We start from the raw sequence: 23438 nt of genomic DNA on the forward strand, positions 1-23438 counted from the left end.
TGACTCGCACTGACTCAAACCTTTATTTTTAAATACCGTATTGTTAATGATCTTACCTTTTGGAGTTTTTGTAAAATACTTTAGGAACTTTTTAGATCCGTCATATTAGACGTAGCGAGGACCTCCAATGCGCAGTAGCCGGCCTGGCCGCAGCCCGGAACCGGAGTGTTTGTCCAGATAACATATTAGGTATTACAATGATTTTGTAAGTCACGAATATTGTCAAATTAAATATTTGTCTTTATATAAATCTGCGTCAGCCGACACGGCACGTCGCGGTTACACGTGTACTGAGTACAGTGTGATAGAACCACACCAAAACACAGTCATAGGAGTCGACTACATTGCCATTAGGCATTTTCTTATATCCATTAGGATATAAGGAACTAATCACTAAAATCTTACAGGTAAGTTATAAGTTATAACATGCACTGGTCAGATGATGTCGATCGAGTGAAAATATTTTTTTTATATTTAAAGTATGTGCGTGGGCGGCGAAATCCCAATTGATAGAAGATAGCGAAAAATGTTGAAAGAAGTTGTTAGCTCAAACTAAATAAAAGCAGAAACTATAACATAATAATTAAATTCTTGAAAAATCGATTAAGTATTGCTTAACCGGGACTTATACCGGCTAGTGGCTGAATCACATCATAGAAAAAAGATAGGTAAACTGCATCAATCGTTCATAATATGAACTACTTGTACTTAATCAAAATTTATTGATTTTTTTTCCTAAGGCTAAACTTCTTTGAGACACATCTTTTCAGAATTTGCCCCTTATCGCACTAATCAATGTGTGTGTAGTATGTTCCTGGTAGGTGTCACGGTATTTAAAAAGATAAATTAATATAATATATTACCTATATAATATATCTGCCGACGCGGCTCGACATTGGTGATCATTGTAAGTTCTATGTACTGTACTAGGTATGCATGCAGCAGACTGTGGGCTATAAAGGCTACATGAATTACTTTGGTTTTATTTATCCACTCAGTGGAAATTCTTGGATCTTGATCATTATTACGCTACGCTTCTACGCTTACGCTACACTATCCGCATTAAATAAATAAATAATAATATGAATATTATAATTGAATTATTAACAACAAAAGTTTTACAAGGTAAGCTAATAATTATCAAATCCAAACAAGAAAATAATTTAATTTTTAAACAAAATCCGAAGCTAACAGGTTTATAATGCTCCACATTATATTGTAAGGCTCTAATCAGTGTTAATACTTGGTGTATATTTACAGAGAACCTGCGAAAGGCGTCATTCTAAACTCGTGGTATAAATATGATTCAGTACCGTGAGAAGACGCATTCACGAGACATTCATTCATTGTGCAAGAAGTAGCTCCACTTCTAGAAATGAAGTCGTTACTTCTGTTGGTCGCCCTGATCGGCGCGGTGTGCTGTGCAGCTTCAGTAGAAGAGAATGGTAAGTTTCAAGACACTTAAGCAATTTAGATATCACTTTTACAAGTAATATGACTTCTTCTAATACTTCTTTAGTGTTAGAAGAAGTCATAGATTAAAAATTGATGTGAGATCCACTTTTGTACATTAAATTGACCACGGAACCCTAAAAAGATATCGGAATTTATAATCTCTTTAAACACCTAAACTTTTTAAGCAACTGCATAGCTTTTATGGCGAGCATTAAACGCAGCAACCGAATCAAGAAATTCCGTAACGAAAATAAACAACTAACTAACCTGTTAAACCCCCCACCTCCCCACCCCGACCGGCACAGTGGAGCGGCGTTGCCGTGCATAGGCATGGTGTGGGCGTCTAGATGTACGCGAATTATAATTGCATAAGTTGACAAAAAATGCTATGCAATAGCTTTACCGCGGCAGTCCCCGAGTGTAACACGTGTTATTGATTTGAATGTTAAGTTTCGGATATCGTGTAATAGGAACTCATAGAGACATAGACAATAAACGTATTTTACAGAATTCTCGGAGCACAATTTCGGCCACAAGATGTCGAGGCGGTCCATCAATTCCGCGGTGCCAGTCGGCGAATCCAGCAGCCTCGCTGACAGGACTAGAGCTAGGAGAAGCGCAGAAGACTGCGAGAAGCTGCAGCTGTGCAAGCTGCACGCGCGCTCGCAGCGCAACTTCTTTGCTGCTTTCGAGCTGTATTTTGTCAAGTAAGTATTAGAGCTTAAGTCAGATGTCTAATTTGAAATGACACGCCCCACTACTTCACTATTTGATATAAATGAAAAATTTTGTACTGTAAATACGAGGAAGGGGCGCGTCATTTTAAGTTAGACAAGCCCATTTTTTATCGTTGGGAAAATGCAATAACGCATCCCCGGCGGTCTGGGGATGGCTACCTGGGTATGTGGGACATTCTAGGGCGGTGAAATGCCGCGCCCGGGCATACCCACTAAAACCCAACGAGTGTCCTACTTTCCGCTTTAGGCAGAGCCACGGGATAAGTTAGACAAGCCCTACTATATAATATATAAGCACTTTTTATTAAGTATCGTGACTAAGTAAAGTAGGTACTTACTACTTACCTACCGGCCAATAATGTTTACTATTTTTAAAAATAGAAATTTACTATTTTGGCTAGGGTTGCCAACATCAACTAAAATCTTGAAGTGTAACTGTGAAATGTGAATAGAGCTCGCTCACGAACGGACAACGGTTCCTTACGATCAGCCTGTTGACAGACGGATGGACGGACAAACAAACGGTCAGACAGAGAGACAGACACACTCACAATAATTATATTAATATTAATCCATCCTTTAAATATCCTCAAATTTTTATTTAATATTAAGTATTAAATAAAAGTTTGAGTTAACTTATTATTATTATAATAGACTAATAAACTAACGGACTTCTGTTACACGTGTAGTTCTGCACTCTCATGGTCATCATGTTAAAAAAAAGCGTTTACAAGTATAATGATAGCGCCATCCAGTGTGCAATAGTAGAACTAAACACATTATATTCTTACAGCGCCATCTAACGTAAAATTTTGGACCCATTTACATGTATGTAAAGCCATCTAGTGAGCAATATTCGAAACATTATGCCAAGATGTGACAGCGCTAGCTAGTTTGCTATACTGCAACTATAGTGATTATTATTTGTTTTAGCAAAGAGAACGCGCGCCTCTGGGACCACCAGGCCCATACGGTGGGCGATTGCTACCGCCGGTACTCCTGCTATAGATAACAGTTCCAAGTTGGCTGACTACAATTTGAATTGTAAGAAGCTGAGTGTATTGCGCAAGATTAATTTATTTTATTAATATATTATTGTGTTAAGAAAATTTGTTGCTGGAATATAATTTATTATGTCTGTTTGTATACATGTATGTTTTAATAATCGGTTCCCGAACACGTAAAATCCTTAAGTGTAAATTATCAAAACTGGAACTAACTAGCAAACCACAAAAAAATTGACAAATAAGAGAGAAATAGTTTGCAAAATAATTTCCAAACTCAAGCAAAATAACAAAAACACAAGTATCTCTTAGTAAAATTATATTTACCCACACACAGACAAATATTTTACAATGTATATGGTATAACTGGCGACTGTACATTGTACAACCACCTCGTTGAAGCATTTTGGGATGTTGTTTTTTAACACGTCGTCCGTAACTTCAAGCAGAAACACTTGGAAAGTCGTAGAGGCTTTCCAAGTCTCAACATGCGGCCCGCCGGGACTTTATCAGTGGCCCGCGTTTGAAATTCACGCCCACCGGCAAAATAGTGCAATCGTCATAAAAATCGTGAAAATTTTTCCACTTTTGAATCACAAATTTTGAAGAACGTTATTTTCTTAACCCTAAAATTTTGGTTGCAGCCAAGGCACCAAGACCTAAAATTATTTGTGGCCCATATAAAAAAGGTTGAGTACCACTGGCCTAAAGACATTAACGAGGTGGTCATACAGTACTAGGCAGTTGCTGGTAACACTGCACTCCAGCTAAACCTCACGACCACGAGTGACTATACAAATTACAATCAAATAATAATTAACATAAATAAATTCAATTGCATTTAAATGCAAAATAATTAAACTATCAAAAATTCAACACACGGAAAGTTTACACATCTTTGCAGCGAGGATGACAACAAAAATATAATATTTCGGGCATTAAATTAAAATATTTATTTCATCTTAATTCTTACCTACGTTATTGTTCTTGTATGAATGCATTAAATTAATATTCTAGTATTTTTATTCATATTTTAGGGAATGTTTCTAAATCAACAATTAGTTATTTCATCTTTTTGGTTTTTATGAGCCCTGTTTATTAATTTTAACAGTCCGCCAACATAAATATTGCTACTTCCAACCGGCCGCCTAGACGAGAAATTTTATTGTCAATATCACGTAATGCGTAATATTTTTGACCGACTAGGGTTGTATTGAACATCGCGCGCCTCCAATCTAATTGTCAAATAAACTGTTCAATGAAATTGAAGCGTGATATTGACAATAAAATTGCTCGTCTAGGCGGCCGGTAAGGTAATATACCAAAAACTTTATGTTTCACACAAATACATGACACCAGTAAAATAGCTCAAAACAGTTCAGTCTTAGATCGAAAGATGTAAAAAACTGACACACTCCTATTAAATCGTTCCTGTCCACACTCCATATGGATATAAATTTAGCTCTATCATTTTACGTTTCTGATATTACTTCGGAATGAGGTCGTTTTAACTATCAGGCTTCAGTCTCTAAATCAGCGGGCGGCGGGGCGGGAGTGGCACGTCCCAATTCATGTATAGAATTATACGGATAAGCCACGCCACGCGGCGAGCGGCTTTCAAGGCGTGTCCATATAAATCTATACATTGGAACACGCCCGCGTCTGATCTTGATTTCGAGCCTGAAGCCTAAATCCTCTAGCGCTATTTTTTTATCACCCCTATGGAACCGTCTACTGCTGCTTCTTCCTCTGTCGTCCCTCCACCTTGGCTCTCTCCTGTCTGAGCGCGGCCGCCTTAGTGACGAGTGCGACTAGGCGGTCTCGCTGCCAGACGAGCGCCGCCACCACGCCCAGCAGCAGCAGCAGCGGCATCGACCCCCCGCGCACCTCCTGCGACCCGCCGCGGACCTGGGAACACGAGTTACATCGATTATTACTATCAAATAAGGGCTTTGGCAAAATGAGTTTTTTACGATGCGAGTGGCGTCAGAAAAGGCAGATCTTCCGACCGAGCGATAGCATGCTTGGTCAGGCCGAAGCCCACTGACGTCATTTCAGACGTTGTACATATCTTGCCATTCTCCGAAACTTCGATAGCGCGATGCAGGATTGTTAGGCGAATTGTGAGTATCGCTACAAATTAAAGGAAAGTACTAAACTTTAATTCTTACATTGATCAAAAGTTTTGTTAAAAATGTATGCAATTGAGTAAACGATATTACCTCGGGCTTGTACTCCAAATCGAAGTGTTTGTAGACGCCGTCCGAGACAAATTCCCGCACGATCTCGCCGCGCGGCGTCTCCAGGGTCACCACATAGGTCTTGTTGTCGGCGGGCAGGCGGGGCAGCTGCACGAGGGGCGCGGGGGGCTCGGGGCGCAGGGTGAGCAGGGCGCCGCCGCCCTGGGGCGCCAGGGTGAGGCGCAGGGAGCGGTAGGCGTCGGCGGGGGCGCGGATAAGTACGCTGCTGTCGGTGGCGAGTGTGCTCCGGTACACCACGAGACGGAGACCCGTCACGTCCGCGCCTCGCACCTGCAACGAAAGATTAGTAAAAAATACTAATAATTAAAAACAATAACGCGACTACAGAAAAACAAGTTTTGTTTTAAAAGAGTACAAAATATTCAGAAATTCGTAGCTGTAGTTTATCTTAGTAGCGTGTTTAATTGCAATGCAAGTATTTACTTTTACTACGTACCGTACGTGACCATCACAAATCTAAGTTAACAATCTATTTTAGCCTAAACCACAGATGGGATTACCTCAATTGGTGGCGGCGCGCGCGCCAATTCGAGCTGCTCGGCGGACTCCTTCAGCTCTATCGTGTACACGCAGCCCGGCTGCAGACCGCGGATACTGAAACAGATTATGATGTGGTTTGTGACGAAACATTGTTAAAATTCACTTGTCTCTTGCAAGCGTTTGATGGAAAACGCGTTTGGGATTCACGCTATGGATACAAACGATTATTGAATGTTTTGTTTTTATCTATAAAGCCACATTGCCTGCATATTATATACACAAGGTTCTATAGATATACAACTGTAAACTCAGTGTGGATCTCTATAGTTTGTTGCGCTAGAACAGTAGCTTCTTCCAGGTAAAATGTATCATATTTTTTTAGCATTGCATGAGCGAAAATAATGACGTCATGAGTCATGATATTTTCGCCGTAATCGCAACGATCGCGGTCGCCATGTGGAACGGCTTAAGAGGGCGACTAGCCCCAAAAATCAAACATCGTCCTTCTCTCTTCACACTCATGCCCGTCTTTCATATGCCAGGTGAAAAAGAATGACGCGGATTCATCGCCAAATTAGTTTTTTCTCAATAACTCGATAAATATACAACATTTTAAAAATAAGCTAAGGCGATCTCTCAATGATAGAATTTTATACAATGTGTTAAAATATTAACTTAGTTCAATGCACGGTTACGGCAATAAATGAAAAATTCGTGAAAATGAGATGCATCTTTGTGATTTTTTTCTATCGAGAAAATTTTAAGATATCGTGTTTTTGCTCAGATCGAATTCTCGAAAATATAATGTAGAATCTAATTTTGGAAAATGAAACAATTCGGGGCTTATTTTCAAGTATAAAAATGAATTATAAAATCGACACTTTATGGTTAGTCGCCCCCTTAAGGAGTATTTTCAGCGCTTAGTGGAACGCATCCATTATACCCCTCTTTCACTGTACACTCACCGGAAGTGTCCCTCGGAATCAGCGGTGGCCTCCTGCGCGGCGCAGCGCGTGTCCGCGGCGCTGGCGGGGGCGGGGCGCGCACGCAGGGCCGCTGCCGCGCCCGCACCACCCAACGTCACCGCGCGACCCACCGCGGACCACGCCACGCGTGTGCCGCTGAAATAACAACATTATCATTGCAGAGACAAGTATAAGTAACATAATAATTAATAATTAACTTCATTTTATTTTAATGATGATTATCCATGAGTCATGACATATTAATATTATAAGAGGGCAAAATAAAGGTCAAGTTTATATGTGATTTTTTTTTCACGAGCTTTGACATCTTGTATTGCAAGCTTAGCAGGAACGTTTGATAGCTTTTTATTTCTATTTATAACGTTGGCGTCGAAATCGAATCCCAGTTGTCTAATCCCACTGTCCACGCCCACTCACCGGAAGGTCAGCTTGACCGTCTCGCCCTCGGGCAGCTGGTGTATGTGGTGCGGCGGCGCGAACTTGTACTCCTTCATGTTGGGCTTGACGTAGTACTGCGCGGCGCCGAGCGCCGTCAGCCGCACGCGCCCGCCCGCGTCCGACACCACGTTGCGACGGAACTGACCGCCGCTCGCAGACACCACCGCGCCCTGACATAATTAAATGAAACACAGATAAGATATATAGATGATATAGCGATAGATAACTTTCATCAATATACACCCCCATGTTTGAAATGAAAATGTTTATCAAGCGCCCTTTTTAAGGTAACAGACAAGAACAAAACATTTAAGCTTATGCACTCCTCTTTCAATATTTATAATATCAGTAACAAGATACACATTTGATCAACGAAGGGAATCTTGACAGTTTTTATCAAATTCTGTACACACGATTTTTTGGCTTTTGGATTAAAGTTAATCGCGGATGGCATGTAGTCACATTATTTTTATTTACAGATGTCAAACTTGGCAAACTTCTAGCAAAAACCCTGACGCAATTGAACCTCACCTCAAGTGGTGTTCCATCAGCATCATCGACCAGTTCCACGATAATCTCGGCCAGCTTCTGCGCCGGGATGTCGCCATTCGGCCGGCGCTCGCCGAACGAGTACGACTCCTTGTGCGCGGTGACGGCGAACTGGAGCGTCGCGTCGAGCGGACCGAACGAGTACGCGCCGTCTTCTGGAGTGATCTGCGTCAGCTTTATGTTGTCTGTGGAGATTTTGGAAGGTTAAAAATGCCTACAGTTTAGTTATAAAATAAGTTTATATACTGAGCAAGCCATTATCAAATATCTTTAAGATAACAAAACACATCGACTTGGCCGTACGAAAACAGCGTAAAATTTCGTCCACCACATTCAGACAGAATAGGATAATAATATACACTTGACTGCCTGCAGTGACATCTAGGCAATTTTTATACCAAAGCAGAAGACATCCTAATAAACATTTCTACAAGAAAACGTCGTTATAAAATGTTGCACATATCTTGTTGTAACAATAAAGGTGACTTTCCGATCTTTGCCGCGGGCGACCGCCACCGACAAAAATTCAAATAAAATGCCAGTTTATGACATAGGTTTCATTTTACTTTACGCTACTAGGTTTTACACCACAAGTGATGACAGCATTGGTTCGCCACACACATGTCAATTGAAATAGATACCTATAGTCTATGACATAAAGTGGCATTTTATTTGTTTTTTGTCGGTTGCGGCCAGCCGCGTTAAAGATCGGAAAGTCACTTTAACAGTAACTACCAGCGGTGAGTGTAACAGTAACCCCCGACACGGGCGGCGCGATGCGTCCCCGCACGTACTGCGCGCGCGCGCCACGCAGCCGCAGCGCCGCGGGCTGGCACCGCCCCGCGCCGCGCACGCGCCCGCTGCCCACCGTCCACACCAGCTCCGGCGACTGCGCCACTATCTCCGCCACCGCACCCTGGAATATCACGCGTAAACAATAAGGTTAATCAGGGTAAGTTCGGACACAGGGTAAATCCAGATAATTAAACTTATAACTAAATTAGTGTTTTTTTTGCCTGGCGCTACAGGCATATACTGCACCGTAGTACCGTACCGTAACTGTAGATTAATTTAGCGTTAAGTTAGTTAGTAAGTTAGTTATCCAAAGTCCAAACTTATCCTGATTAACTATACAAATTAAGAAAAGATTAATTATCCATACTTATCCTGATAACTAACAGCCATTCCCAATATTTGATCTATCTCTGGTTTTGCTCTACTAGAGATAAGAATAGCTCACATTAGATATTAGAGACATATATTTTATGTCAATTCAATGTTAGCTGCGATCGGTTGTATGTCAAACTAGAGATAGATTGAATATTGGGAACGGCCGTTAGATACATAATATTATGTTAATTGGTTTTATTTATGTATTATTAAAAATAGACATCTAAATTCATAAATCCGGTATTTTCTGTTTTTAACTTGCGCATTTATATTAAAATTTATTTCGATCAGTGTTGTAAAAGTTACCGATTTATCGGTAGATCTCTTGATTTTGGCAAACAAATAATTTTAGAACATTAAACTTAATTTATACTGATTTTGTAGTTTGTAACACCAAATTTAACATTTTTATTATTATTATTTTATTCCCCAAGTTAGGGTTATTCCCTAAGGGGCAAGGCATTAGATTGGCCTTTCAATAAACAAGCAAATTTAGGCTGTAATTCATACTCACTAAAGTTGAATATTATTATTGTAGGGGAATATATTTTTGAAATACCGTACGTCGATTATGAATGCGACAAGTTTCAAATTTTAAATTTTCATTTTTTCATTTTCTAATCATTCGTCCGATAGCTGCTAGAAGGAGATTTATCTCCTTCTTGCAGCTTAGACAATAGGCTAATGATTAATAACTTTAACACGTGTTTTAATTTGACTTATTTAGGCAGCAATCTCCCTATTTCTCCCGATTTTTAGTTGGTAGCAACACCGATTTCATAAAGGTCATTTCTGCAACACTGATTTCGATTGTTATTTCTTTTATACGTTACTTATTTTTTACGTTACTTATTAAATCAGTACTTTATCTATGCAGTGACGTAACCTTAAACCTATCCATGATAAATAGTTTATGGGTAAAGTGTAGGGTAAAGTTGTGTAATTGGGGGGCTAAATAAGCTTAAAAATTTGGCATAAAATAAAAGATTAATTTAAAAAATTGAAATATTATAAGCACACTAATAGGGTTGTTGAGAAAGTGATTATGAGGAAGAGGAGGAAGAGGAATTTTCACGCGCAAATTTAGAGGATGCGGATGAGGAAGAGGATATTTCTTGAGGAAGAGGATGCGGATGAGGAAGCGGAAGAGGAAGCGGATGAGGAAGAGGATGATAGGAAATTATAAATACTAGCGGACCCAACCCAAAAGTCTTTGTCATGTCTATCCATAACTAGGTACATACATTACACAAAAAATAATTAAAAGGGCATTTTCCAGTGGACCCAACTATGAATCTGAACCATTCTCAAAACACACACAATAAAGAATCATCAAAATCCCAGCAATTAAGGAAGAGTTCAGTAACATACACAACACACGCACACAAAAAAGATGGATACGCGACGCGCATGCGCAGTGAAATTCCTCATAAATTCTTCTTAAATTTTGAGGAAGCGATAGCGCAAGAGGTTTTTTTTATTTTTATTTATGAGGATGCGGTAACGGTTAAGGAACCCAAAATATTGCGGAACTTCCTCATTATGAGGAAGCGGAAGAGGAATCCTCAGCAACCCTACTGACACTGCACAGTTGTTTTGATTTAAGGGGTACCAGGGTTTGTTTATTAAAGCTTTTGACACCAATTTTGTTGACATCGCGCGCTATAAACTGAAGTCCACGCGGACGAAGTCGCGGGCAACAGCTAGTTTTCTATATAAATTAGTTCGCAGTACGCTCACCGCGGCGCTTCAAATCGGCATAAGAAATAGCTGTCATTTTGTACGGCATAGCCTGTCCAGTGTGTTATAGAGGTCAGTGCGTCCATGTCAATGTACGGAATTTCACATACTCCGCGACCAAACTTTATTACTCCTACTTTTCTTTGTGTAATCTGAATAGACTTTGGCGGACCAAGTAGCGTCATGCTATCGAAATCTAGGTACCATCGAGAAAATTGATTCCTAGGCAGTTAAAGGACCTACGTTATGTGGTCGGCTTATGTCAATTCAATGTTAGCTGTGATCGGTCGGCTGGGTTTGACGTAACGCGACCAAACTACTTAGGTCCGCCATCTGCCTAGGTATCAACTTCTCTAGTTCATAATATAAATTGAATACGTCGATATATTACCTCGGCGAGATACAGCGTGTGCTCGAACAGCACGTCGTCCCCGCGCGGCACCGGCTTGAGGTTCACCGTCTCGGTGGCGCCGTCTACCGTCACCAGCAGCTGACACCGCGTCACGCCGCTCGGCGCCGACACGGTCACCGTCGCCGCGTGCGCTTCCGCCAAGAACGATACCAGCTGAAATATAGTTATTGTCTATGGTTCTATTTGTCTACGGTGTCATTTGCCTTTGTCTATGGTAATACAAACAAACTAGTTTGCATCCATGATGCTAAATGCAATGACTAGGAAGAGTTCAAGTATTGCTTAGGGCATTTTTTGTGATTGGGGTCTTACCGCTTCCCCCTTTATAACATTTTTAGCCACCTTCCCCTCCCCTCGCTCGTTGAATTGATACGTTATCTTTTACTAATTCACTGCGCTGTTTTTTTTTTATAAATAAGAAGGTCACACGATGTCAAAGCCCCGTTCGTGACTACGCTAGCGTCTTACCGGCGCGTCATCCCCGGGCTGCGTCATGTCGACAGTGACGCTAGCGGGTCGCATGCGGTGACAGCCGCGCGGCGTCAGCGTGTAGCGGTCGGCGGCGGGCAGGCAGCGCGTCGACTCGCCCGCCGGCAGCGCCAGACTACCGCGCTCGCCCGTCTCGCTCTCGTACTCCACCTGAAAAACGGTTCATTTATTTCCTTACTAAAATAATAATAATGAATGGATATTACATAAGTTACAAATTAAATTAGTTGATTGCGAAATATGTTAACGATGGAAACATAAATATGTTCAGCCATAGGACCAAACACGACTGTTAGCCATAATCGATTTATACCTTTATGTTTTTTTATGTTAATGTTGTTGTGTGTTGTGCGTTAAGTTGATTGTTATTCCTAATTTTTTTGTAAACTCTGGCTGTTTTATCCCTCATGTGTTTAATAAATATTAAATTTTTCTACTTATTTGCAACACTATAAATCGTTGATCTGCTGACTGTTCCTGAAGAAATTATTTGTTAATTTACTGATAAGTTAATTTGAGTTCGCGTAGAGCCAGTGTGTCAGTGATAATCACTATCCCCATATACCTATCTCACTTACATCGGATTCGTGCGACAGGCTCAGTCTTAGCAGCAGTCCGCGCGGCTCGAAGTCGGCGAGGGGCGGGGCGTCGTGCGCGGCGAGCACGTTGCGGCGCGGCTCGTGGAAGCACACGCGCCGCGACACCGCAGACACCTCCACGCTGCCCGGCGACACCTCCTCGAACACGTACTGCTCGTCTGCACGAGTATCACTTACATCAATAATTATACATGTTTTAATTAGCACAAGTGACGGAAGAAAATTAAAAACTCAAACGCGCTGTATTTACTTACGTCACATGTAAACAAAAAGTACGTATTATAACATACTTAGGTCAACGCGGGACGCGGGACGGTAGCGTCTGCAACGTGAAACTGGTGTGCACAGTACTAGACTACTCTAGTCTAGTCTAGACTACGGTAGACAGTAGTAGACTATGGTGCGAACTGTAGATTATTACTGCTCAACCGCCGCGAACGTCCCGCGTTGCAGACGCTCCAGCTTCGCAATCGCTTTGGTCGCGTAGGTTTGGCAGGCTAATTCATTTGTGTTAGAATATTTTTAACATTGAAAAATATAAAGTCTGTCATTGAAAAATATAAAGTCTGTCCATTTTCTCTTAGATTGATTTGAAAGGGATGACACTACGATGTTGCCACTTTTTAATTTCTTCACTTTTTTGACATATCGTATATTTTTGACTTCACTTTTTAATATTTAACATCCCACAGCCATGTCAAAAATGGTTGTACATACCTTATTACAATTTTAGAGTGAAGCATGCAAGTACAGCGCTTCTGGTTTGGTTTTTAAGTTACCCTACATACCCTTGAGTTCCGCTGTCCTCGGCGGCGCGGTATAGCTACCGTCAGCGGCGAGCGGGCGCAGCGTGACGCGCACGTGTCCGCAGCGCGCGCCGCACCGCACTCGCCCGCGCACGCTCACACGCACCATCGAGAACGACGCGTCAGTCACCGCGCCCCGCCCCACCGATATAGAACGCCACTCGGGGTAGAATCTATTGGGAAAAGCCAAAAGCTACATTCAGTCACGATGAAATGGTAGTTTCTGCGCCTTGTATTTTCACAGAGAATGTTTGTATGTACTTTCTACACTTTTAATATTAACGCTCGGACACATTTTCTATTTGCAATAATGAGGTTTTTGTACTTTTTATGTGATTTAAAAATTGTGTTCGGCGTCTACTCGTACTAACTTACTGTTATTGATACAGACATTAAGTATTTCGCCATTGGATAACCTAATTATAACTTTACCAATACTCACTGTAAGCCTTCTCTCTGTTCTTGCTCTGAGACCTCCACGCGCGCCGAGTATGTGCCGGGCGGTAGGAAGGTGCACCATTTTCCTATTATACAAAAAAGGTAATCTTAAAAATATTATTTACTTCTGTGTATAATATATTTTATGTAGGTAGAAACTTGTTCAATGACCCATCACTAATACTTTGCTATATCGTTTCCGAAAGTATATGATAGGAAACATTTTAAACTTTCGCGTTGCATTATAATTAAACTTTTTAATCGGGACTTAACGCGACTTATTTAAGTAGTAATGCTACTACGAGTACATACTTTTTCTCGACGTTTCGGCCGTGTTGCAACGGCCGTGGTCACGAGGGGACTGCAGGAGCGCGACGTCTTCGTTTGCACCGGGCGGTCGGTTCTACGACTACCCTCGAATTGTCCAATATTTTTGTTCCAATACACTGAAAGTCAGTAGGTTCACTGCGACACACAACACTAACTGTATCCGGGTTTACACTTATAGACAGAGGTGACACACGCGGTTTGCACTTATTGATCACTGGATTCCAGGCGGGCGACAATTTAAATCCGTCCTCACGATTGAAATTTTTGTACTTTTTAATTTCAATTGCTTCACGTATTACTCTCGTGTGGTAATGACGATCCGTAGAGAGGATTTTAGGGTCGTGTAGCTCCATCCAGTGATTAGTCCCCATATCAAGCAGATGTTCTGCTACCGCGGATTTATTTGTCTGGCGATTTTTCACTGCGGCTATGTGCTCTTTCACTCTTTCGCCAATAGTCCGTTTCGTTTGGCCAATGTACGAACTACCACAGCTACAATCTATTTTATAAACCCCAGGAGTTTGGAAAGGTAAGGAATCCTTTGGTGACCGAAGTACTTGTGATATTTTACGTAACGGAGTATACACAGTCTTAATGGAGTATTTCCTCAGCTCTGTTCCAATTTTGTCCGTTACGCCTTTGATGTATGGTAAAAATGCTGCTTGACGGTTCACCTCTGGATACCTCGTTTTCTCCTTCTGTCTTCTCAATCCCCTCGACACCTTATACCCGTTACGTCTAAGTACCTCCTGAACATGTGTTAGCTCCTTGGGTAAATGTTCAGGGTCACAAAGGTTATGAGCTCTGTTTGTTAATGATGATATAACAGATTGAAGATGCCGAGGATGATGATGAGAAGATGCGTGTAGATATCTGTCAGTGTGTGTAGGTTTTCTGTACACAGTGTGGGATAATGTACCATCCTCCTTCACTTTGATCTCCACATCCAAAAATGCGAGGCATCTGTTTTTCTCCATCTCGTAGGTGAACTTTATTTTTGGATGGATTGAGTTAAGGTAATTAACATACTGTTCTATTTCCTGTTGACCTCCATTAATAATGCAAAAAACATCATCAACGTACCTCTTCCAAAGCTTCACAGTACATGGAAACGTCGAGAAAAAGTATGTACTCGTAGTAGCATTACTACTTAAATAAGTCGCGTTAAGTCCCGATTAAAAAGTTTAAATATGATAGGAAAGTTACAGCAACTGTAAATAAACAAATTTGGTGACGCAATCTCGACATAATATGTACCATCATTATCAGCACGAGCTGTGGCGACAACCGGGCGGTCGGGTGCGGCGTGCACGCTGACCGTGCGGGCGGAGGGCGGGGCGAGCGCGCCGCACACGCGCCAGCGGGCGACTGCTGCGGTGACGGCCGATACGCCCCCGGCCGACACCTGAACCCGCGTCGCCTCTATCTCGCACTGCTCTGTAATTGAAAACTATTACTTTAACATAGTATGTTGTGTAGTACTATTTCTCCATAACATACTATGTTAATATTGCACATTGCAAGTTCTAGTAAATTACCGATAAGTACCTTTAATTTACCGTTTATAGGCAGAGAGCGCCACGAACGCCGCGAAAAAGCGGCTGAAATATCTACTGTTTAAGATATAAATCTCTTTCGTAATAAGTAATAAGATTGCCATATAAATTTATTTAAAAAATACAACACACACACAAATCTCTTAAAAGCTTACCATGCTGGAAAGTTAAAGTATACACGCCAGGCTTGAGATCTCTCATGGGAAACTGTCCGGCCTTGTTGGTGGTGGCTATGGGTTCCCCGCCCATCAGGACGCGCACTCCCGCCATGCCGCTACCACCAGGGGCTGAGAGCACAGATCCCACTACATTGAATCCAGTCACCTAAAAAATATCTAGATTTTTATCAAATGAAAACAACTACTACTACATTAAAATTAAAAAGTAAAACCTTGACCTATACATTGTATACTTTTTACTGTGTGAATTCTGTGCATTTTGTACCACTACAGGTGTTAATCCTGATTGTCTCATTTCATACAAATAACAGTCTTATTATCTTTAGCATCATACTTGCAAAATATTACAGAGAAATTATGTAAGTAATTACAAGCTGTGTCCTTACATTTATGTGTACACGAGCTTTTGCCCGCGGCTTCGCTCGCGTTAAGAAGTATTATTATATACAAACTTTCATCCCCTATTTTAACCCCTTGGAGGTGGAATTGATCAAAATCCTTTCTTAGCGAATGCCTACGTCATAACATCTACCTGCATGCCAAATTTCAGCCCAATCCGTCCAGTGGTTTGGGCTGTGCGTTGATAGATCACTATGTCAATCAGTCAGTCACCTTTGAGCTTTATATATATATATAGATGTAAGGACACAATTTTTATAAAATAATGCAACTCACTTCAAAAGCATTCCTTATAAATAAGCTGTCATGCTTTATATTCAGTGGGACTATGTCAGGCTTGATGTTGTATGAGACTGTGGTCTGTCCGGGAGACTTGGCCAAAGCCAGCAGCTTATAGTCTCCGGCTGGCACCAAGCCAAAGGAGAACTCTCCGGAGGCATCCGTCACAGAGTAACAGATGGGAGCATCAGGCACTCCTTGTAGCAGGGCAGTCTTGCATCCTTCAACTCTGAATTTGGGATTTTCCTGAAAAAGCAACAATATTACATTTACAATAATTTTTTAAACAAGTTTTATTTATTATCAATTATCAAATTTTGGTAATAATTGATAGAGTTTATCTTCACAATAATATAAAATAATTATTATTATTATATTGTGTTACCAGTATTTTAAAAAAAATTTGTTCTCACCTCTTTTGAGTACAACAGCACATAAATTCCGCTGATGGGAGAGCCGAAAGAGTGCACAGACCCGGTGACATCATATCCCCGGACGGCCAGAGATCCCACAGGAAGCACAGTGTTGCCCTCCTTCACCTGCACCACTGTTTGTGACGGCTCCAGCTTCCATCTTTATTTAAAATATCAAATAATTAGGCAGTCCCTAATATTGAATAACAATATTGAAAGCAAGCTAATCAAACAGTTTTAGCTTATTAAGACAGTGTTATATACAATTAAATATTAAATATGTGTATCATATAATAAAAATCTTAAGTATATGTATAGTATAAAAGTATTAAATATATTTCCGTTGTCTGGTACCTGTAACACAAGTCCTTCAGGTACTTACCACAGGGCCAGACTGACGTGGTGTGAAGCGTAGCCATAGATATTATTAAAAAAAAAAAAAAAAAGTGTTACCAGGTACTACTTTGCTCCTTATGAAGGGTAATCTTATAACACTCTACCACAGTTTTGTAAATAAGTAAACAAAAGATAATGTTCACTGGTGTTGTTCAGTAAATATTACCCATACCAATAGAATTTCTAGATTTCTGTGTCAACGAACTTATCTCATCTATATATATAAAACTCAAAGTTGACTGACTGATTGACATAGTGATCTATCAACGCACAGCCCAAACCACTAGACAGATCGGGTTGAAATTTGGCATGCAGGTAGATGTTATAACGTAGGCATCCGCTAAGAAAGGATTTTGATAAATTCCAACCCCAATGGAATCAAATAGGGGATGAAAGTTTGTATATAATAATACTTCTTAACGCGAGCAAAGCCACAGGCAAAAGCTCGTTATAATATAAGACAAAAAAAGGAAATTGTTTATCAAATTATTAACTAAATACAAAATACAACTTTAAACACTCTTACTTGGAGTGTGAGGCCTTCACAACATATTTCCCAGGTATCACTGGGGTGAAGTGGAACTCCCCACCGGCTGTGGTTACTGCATTCCGCACGTCACCCTTCTCATTCACCAGCTGCACGTTCACACCACTGGGGCCAGACTTCTGGCTGGCTGTGATCACTTGGCCCGTTATACCGAACCCGTTGAACGAGAAATTTATATCCTGACTGGAGGAACACGGGTCCGTCTCGCCGTCGACGACGATATCGACGTGCGAGGGCTCGAAGCTCCATCCGGCAGGCGGATGAACCCTCAACACGTAGTCCCCTTTCTCGTAGAGCGGTAAAAAGTAGTAACCATTAGTAGGAGCGCACTCCGTTTTTTCCTTCAAGCTCCCTTCCCTGGTATACCTACAATCGAAATTTAGTTCACCTTGAGTTCAATTCATCGTAATTCGTACAATTAGAACGAGATTATTGGCTTTTAGGTTAACTTACAAGCCAATTTCGATTTTTGAAAAATCCAAGCTGACGTGACTCTTTACAAATCCCCCGCAACCTAATATATCGTTAGTCCTACATTGTGTTATAATGCTTAAAGTAAATAATGAATTTATTATCAAAAAATTAGGAAAATTGAGGAAAGCCATTTCAGCTTTTCCCCACCACGAAATGACAATTGGCATTTGACAATGACATAATATGAGAAATGACAATTATTGACAAAATGACATTATAATTTTTTTCGCTCTTCTTTAGAGCGTGGCCTCGGAACAATAACTAAAGCTCTCTACTCGGAGGTCATGGGCTTAGAGCATTAAACCAGGCTGGTTTAATGCTCTAAGGTCATGGGTTCGATTCCCGCGTTGGAAACTTGTTATTTCCTAGTTTGGTTAGGAGTTAGGACAGCTATAACTATTAACTGTAACACCAAAATGTACCACTTTTGAAGCAAATAAAGAAATATGAATATGAATATCCCCAACCCGCGGCCCGGCCGCATGCGTTAGACCATTTTGAAATTGACGCGGCACGCCCACCGGCAAAACATTGTAAAGTCGTCGTGAAAATCGTTAATTTTTTTTCCACACTTTAATCATCTTTAATTTTGAAGACCGTTTTTTTTTTAACCCTAAAAATTTTTTGTTGCGGCCAAGACCAAAACATGTATTTACTTGTGAACTGTGGCCCGCATAAAAAAAAGGTTGGGGACCACTGAGTTAGGACGAGGTTTTTTGTTTTTTTTTTTTTTTTTTATACGGCCCCTCACTTGGGACCTCTTGTTCCCCCTTCCACAAGAAGGGACAATTATTTGCCCGATTAGGGTATTTGACAATTTTTGAAAAATATTTTTAAACTATTCTTTGTTATGAAATAAACATATTGTATTAATATTTCCTGGAAATATTTTGTATTAGCAAAGAAAATGAATATTAAAGTTTAAATTCTCCAAGTCGCGCGAAAAACGCTATTTAGAAAATGGCGACGATCACATGACGTCGATGACGTCACTGGCAAGTAAACAAAGTTACAATCAAAAGAGCTAAGCTGTTTTTCCGTGGTTTTTCTTTAATTAATCCGTGATAATGGTGTATAAATGGTGTGCAGTGCCAGAATGTAAAAATACGTCTTTAAAAACTCCAGAAAAAATATTCGTTTCTGTTCCAACTAATCCCAAAAGACGAAAAATGTGGTTACAATTAGCTCGAAGAGACCCAAAGAGCGTTTTATCGCATTCAAACATTTTTATGTGTGAAGATCACTTTGATGTAAGTAAGTATTTAAATTAAGTTAATAAGACACTAGACAGAAGTTATCTAGAATTTCATACCAGATTATCATAATAATAACCTGTACTTAATGTAGGTATTATGTTTTGAAAATATTGTCGCATATTGTTGACTGTTGATAGTAATATTATTGTCTTTTGTGTCAAACACAACATTGATAAATAGGTACCGTACGGTACGGTACATATAACATTGGCAAATGTTTGTAAATTAGATATAAGTAGGTCTCATAGTTGGGTCTTAGAGAAATATAAACATACCATGTCATAGGTACTGAATCCTAAATACAATAACTACTAATACAATAAATAGAGGTATCGGTTGGCCTAAAGGAAACGGAGCACTATGGGAAAAAGATCATCAATCAAAACAAAAAAACCTTTAATATTATTATGTATTATTTTATTACAGATAGAAAAAGATACAACAAACTACTTGAAATACAAAATGGGCTTCAGTCAGAAGATATTTTTGACAGATGAGGCTGTACCAACAAAATTTCATTGTCAAGAGGATCGCAAGAGACGACTGTCCCCTCAACCTGGACCTTCTCGAGATACGTCCCTTAAAAGGCAAAGAAAAAGTCTTGTTGCGGAATGTTTGGAAAGTCAAAGCACTACTGAAACGGATGTTGAAAGTATGAATCAACAACATGACAGTATTACAGTACAAGATACTGTTATGCTGGAAGGTACATGCCATTTATGTATTTATTATGAAATAATACTGAAACTTAAAAATTTGTTGTATGAAATAATCAATATTGTGCGTTTGTCTTTTCAGAAATACCAAAAACTCTAGACAAAGAAACTTCTACTGAAACTGTAGTAACCGTTGAAAAATCTGTTCAAGTAACAATGAAAGTGACTAAACATTTTAGGAGCAAAGCTGTGCAAGTACGATCACAAAATAAAAGTATTTCTACCTCACCGTCCAAAGTGTGTACAACATCCAGTTTCACTTCACCCTTGAAAATTGAACCATGTCGTCTTCATCCATCACACTCAGGAGCTGTTAACGCAGTGAAGAAAAAGATTGTCCTTGAAGATGAAAGATCAGACAGTGAAATATCTTGTTTGGAAAGTGGCCATTTGTCTCCTTTTGTACTTACATCTACATCATCATCATCAAAAGTGACTGACTCTGAGAGTTTTGCCACCGAGACTGAAGATATGGAAAAAATGCAGTGCCTTAAAAATACTATGCGTTTGATTGAAAACAAACCTACAATGTATATTGGTATTTCCAAAGACTGTTATTTTTTGATTCAGTTAATTCATAAGCACACTAATATAAAAATTGAACATATTTTACTTTGTTTAAAGAAAATTAGACTAAATAGCACATTTTCAGAATTAGAAGATAATTTTGGAATATCTCTATCATATGCAAGTAAAATATTTTTGTCTAATATCCCAATATTAAGTAGTGTATTAAACAAATTTATTGTTGCTTTAGACAAAAAAAAACATAAAAAAGAATCTCCCAATTGCATTCAGGCACAATTATTACAATGTCAGTTGTATCATTGATTGTCTGGAAATCGATATACAGAAACCCTCCAAGGCTTTATATCAGGCATTAACATGGTCAGACTATAAAAAAGGGAATACTGTGAAGTATTTAATTTCATGTACACCTAATGGTTTAGTCAATTATGTATCACAAGGGTTCGGTGGCAGAACCAGTGATGTCACCATAGTAGAAAACTGTAGCTTTATAAATGGGTTAGAGCCAGGAACTTACATCTTGGCTGACAGAGGCTTTAAGCACCTTGAACCTTTACTTCATGCAAAAGGAATGAAATTATTAAGACCACCTAGTGTAAGGGCTGGTGCAAAATTGACTAAATCTGAAGTTCGACAAACTAAAATCATTGCAAGCTTACGAATTCATATTGAAAGAGTCATAAGACGATTAAGGGAATTTCACATGTTAAAGCAACATTCAGTTATAAATACAAATATGCGTCGTTTCCTTGACCATATTATTATTATTGCTTGTGCACTAATTAATTTGCAGGATTCTCTAATTAAATAATGTGGCTAGCTAGTTAAGGAATCAAAATGAAATAATATATTTTTACCTTTATAAAATGTTTTTTATTGCTCACTCACATATATTTGTATTACATAGTAATATGGGGTATATATTGTGTTTCCAAAATGAATCTAATTTATTTATTAAGTTATTTACATAATCATCATCATAGTATTCTAAAATGATGTCAACTTTTTGTGTCTGCTCGAAGTTACTGTCCGCTACACAAAAATAACATTTTTGCAGACCAGTTGCATACATTTGCAGTTGCACCTGCGCTCTACATTTTTCAGAAAGGATGCCATTTTTTATATAATTTCCTTTAGATTTGGTCTTAGTAGGACACTTTATTTCTATAACAGCATCGTTCATTACACCGTCAGGAGATGCAGCAATCACAGGATTGTCTTTACAGATATAAAGCCCGCAGGAAGTTATTTTTTTTTTCAATTTCTTGCTTACAGTCTTACGGACAGAAAGTTCTAATTTTCTACCTCTTTTCATGGCCACTGTATCAGGAATTTTCGCACCCATTATAGTGGCCACTAATGTTCCATCAGGTGTGTGGCAGACACTAGCTTCATGGGCCTTTGAAGCAGTTATGCGGCCATACCGCATCTCATACCATAAGCTACTTTTATTCTGCTGCCTTGTTGCTTCTTCTACACTTTTGATAATGTCACTTGTGAATGTACTTTTCATTATGCCTAAGAGCATGTCTATATCATTTTTAGTTTCTTGAGGTAGATTTATCATAAAACTATGTAATGAGTATTTCATAATGTCACTATGCACAAAATCATCTTGAAATTTTAGCAATTCACACTTGTTAATTTTTCTCTTTTTGGCTTCTGAAATAAAATCTTCGTATAGTGCTGATGTGCTAGGTCTGTGTGGAACAGGGGTCTTGGTCATTTGTTCTATAGTGATGAACTTTAAAGTGGTTCCTACTCTAGACAGAACAGGCTTCTTCCAGTAACACTCGACCGATGTACATGCTGGTTCCTCGCTGCGACGATGGACCCACATCAAAAAGGCTACCGCGTGTTTACATCCGCCAGCTGAAGCCGCACAGTCATGGCACTCACAGCTTATTATCACACCGTCATTTTCATTTACGACCAGGGTAACATTGTAAGCTTTGGTGCGCACTTTATGTTCCGGGCACATTTTGCATTTTACTGTACAAATCCCATTGTCGCGGTACAGTTGAACGTAGCCAACGGCATCATCACCGTACGACTCTCTTGCAGACCTGCAAATAAAACAGAAAAGGCACTGAATATTTTTATTACATAACCTAAAATACACGAATGATGTATTGTACAAAACCCAAATTTATAATTATCGAGTGGTACTTACACTACTGTTTTTATATTTCTTACTTCAGAAGCATAATAAACTGCATTGTTTTTAAAAAATAGTTCTACCATGAATGGATCGATCTTAGGTAGGTTGCTGTTATCTGCTCGCACGTAATTGGAGTCCATCTTAGATATTATTATAGCTGTTGTGAGTAACGTAGTTAATATTTGTACTAGAAATTGTGAATAATCACATAAAAATCTAATCAAACACTATTTATCACGTAAACGGCGTACTAAACTCCAGTCAAGAAGCTTTGTTTACTTGCGTGTGACGTCACTACGATTGCAACCAATGAGAGAGCGTTTCTATCACCGAAAAAACAAAGACAATTTTATTCGACTTTTCTTACGAAATCCTCTGAAAATACATATTATTTTAATGAAATTATATTGAAATACGTTTAATTTACCTATAATTTATTAGGATGACCATAAATTATAATTTATTTTAAATGTTGTCAAATACCCTATTATTACAATTTCGAATTTTTTTATGAATTTTTTACTTATAATTTTTCTGTACATTTGTATCCTTATATCTGTTTACATTAACTTGTATCTTAATTATATTTCTATTTCACTTACAGTTTGCGTATTTCATTAAGTTTGTTGCATTCTATACC

At 39.4% G+C, this 23438-nt stretch overlaps 4 protein-coding genes across 6 annotated transcripts; 2 read left to right on the forward strand and 2 right to left on the reverse strand.

The window, feature by feature from the left end:
* The first annotated feature begins 1292 nt into the window (after positions 1-1292).
* On the forward strand, positions 1293-3273 carry LOC121730461. The gene is made up of 3 exons (XM_042119503.1): positions 1293-1445; positions 1964-2162; positions 3126-3273. The coding sequence occupies exons 1-3, from the start codon at positions 1376-1378 to the stop codon at positions 3202-3204; spliced, it is 348 nt and encodes a 115-aa protein (XP_041975437.1). The 5' UTR covers positions 1293-1375; the 3' UTR covers positions 3205-3273.
* A 1176-nt stretch (positions 3274-4449) lies between these two features.
* Positions 4450-18284, reverse strand: LOC121730434 (nodal modulator 1). Its single transcript, XM_042119461.1, has 18 exons — positions 18117-18284; positions 17643-18029; positions 16721-16880; positions 16305-16553; positions 15606-15774; positions 15152-15331; positions 13569-13650; positions 13109-13299; positions 12300-12478; positions 11701-11871; positions 11212-11385; positions 8646-8826; positions 7893-8095; positions 7341-7531; positions 6903-7058; positions 5958-6051; positions 5419-5727; positions 4450-5104 (listed from the first exon to the last, which is right to left on the reverse strand). Exons 1-18 carry the CDS (start codon positions 18266-18268, stop codon positions 4928-4930), a joined length of 3405 nt encoding a protein of 1134 aa, XP_041975395.1. The 5' UTR covers positions 18269-18284; the 3' UTR covers positions 4450-4927.
* A 746-nt stretch (positions 18285-19030) lies between these two features.
* LOC121730624 lies at positions 19031-20942 on the forward strand. 2 transcript variants are annotated; one of them, XM_042119749.1, is made up of 4 exons: positions 19031-19387; positions 19820-20099; positions 20192-20663; positions 20819-20942. In XM_042119749.1, coding segments are annotated over exons 1-4 (936 nt in total). In that variant the 5' UTR covers positions 19031-19204; the 3' UTR covers positions 20820-20942. The 2 variants fall into 2 exon arrangements, with proteins under 2 accessions (XP_041975683.1, XP_041975682.1); XM_042119748.1 differs by having other exon boundaries at positions 20192-20942.
* Positions 20943-21441: 499 nt separating this feature from the next.
* Positions 21442-22987, reverse strand: LOC121730623. 2 transcript variants are annotated; one of them, XM_042119746.1, is made up of 2 exons: positions 22879-22987; positions 21442-22703 (listed from the first exon to the last, which is right to left on the reverse strand). In XM_042119746.1, the coding sequence occupies exon 2, from the start codon at positions 22616-22618 to the stop codon at positions 21518-21520; it is 1101 nt and encodes a 366-aa protein (XP_041975680.1). In that variant the 5' UTR covers positions 22619-22703; positions 22879-22987; the 3' UTR covers positions 21442-21517. The 2 variants fall into 2 exon arrangements, with proteins under 2 accessions (XP_041975680.1, XP_041975679.1); XM_042119745.1 differs by having other exon boundaries at positions 22811-22987.
* Between the last annotated feature and the right edge of the window lie 451 nt (positions 22988-23438).

The sequence above is a fragment of the Aricia agestis genome, chromosome 9 (genome assembly GCF_905147365.1).
Source record: "Aricia agestis chromosome 9, ilAriAges1.1, whole genome shotgun sequence".
NCBI classification, from domain to species: Eukaryota; Metazoa; Arthropoda; class Insecta; order Lepidoptera; family Lycaenidae; genus Aricia; species Aricia agestis.

What these genes read in the sequence shown, in the direction of transcription:
- LOC121730623 (XM_042119745.1), bottom strand. Translation starts at nt 22,938, where the DNA reads ATGGACTCCAATTACGTGCGAGCAGATAACAGCAACCTACCTAAGATC. An exon ending in AGAAATATAAAAACAGTAGT is followed by an intron (nt 22,704 to 22,810) that starts GTAAGTACCACT and finishes TTTTATTTGCAG; the next exon opens with GTCTGCAAGAGAGTCGTACG.
- LOC121730624 (XM_042119748.1), top strand. Translation starts at nt 19,205, where the DNA reads ATGGTGTATAAATGGTGTGCAGTGCCAGAATGTAAAAATACGTCTTTA. An exon ending in TGTGTGAAGATCACTTTGAT is followed by an intron (nt 19,388 to 19,819) that starts GTAAGTAAGTAT and finishes ATTTTATTACAG; the next exon opens with ATAGAAAAAGATACAACAAA. An exon ending in AGATACTGTTATGCTGGAAG is followed by an intron (nt 20,100 to 20,191) that starts GTACATGCCATT and finishes TTGTCTTTTCAG; the next exon opens with AAATACCAAAAACTCTAGAC.
- LOC121730434 (XM_042119461.1), bottom strand. Translation starts at nt 18,268, where the DNA reads ATGGCTTTCCTCAATTTTCCTAATTTTTTGATAATAAATTCATTATTT. An exon ending in TTATAAGGAATGCTTTTGAA is followed by an intron (nt 15,775 to 16,304) that starts GTGAGTTGCATT and finishes GATATTTTTTAG; the next exon opens with GTGACTGGATTCAATGTAGT. An exon ending in ACACGCTGTATCTCGCCGAG is followed by an intron (nt 8,827 to 11,211) that starts GTAATATATCGA and finishes GTGATATTCCAG; the next exon opens with GGTGCGGTGGCGGAGATAGT.
- LOC121730461 (XM_042119503.1), top strand. Translation starts at nt 1,376, where the DNA reads ATGAAGTCGTTACTTCTGTTGGTCGCCCTGATCGGCGCGGTGTGCTGT. An exon ending in AGCTTCAGTAGAAGAGAATG is followed by an intron (nt 1,446 to 1,963) that starts GTAAGTTTCAAG and finishes CGTATTTTACAG; the next exon opens with AATTCTCGGAGCACAATTTC. An exon ending in TTCGAGCTGTATTTTGTCAA is followed by an intron (nt 2,163 to 3,125) that starts GTAAGTATTAGA and finishes TATTTGTTTTAG; the next exon opens with CAAAGAGAACGCGCGCCTCT.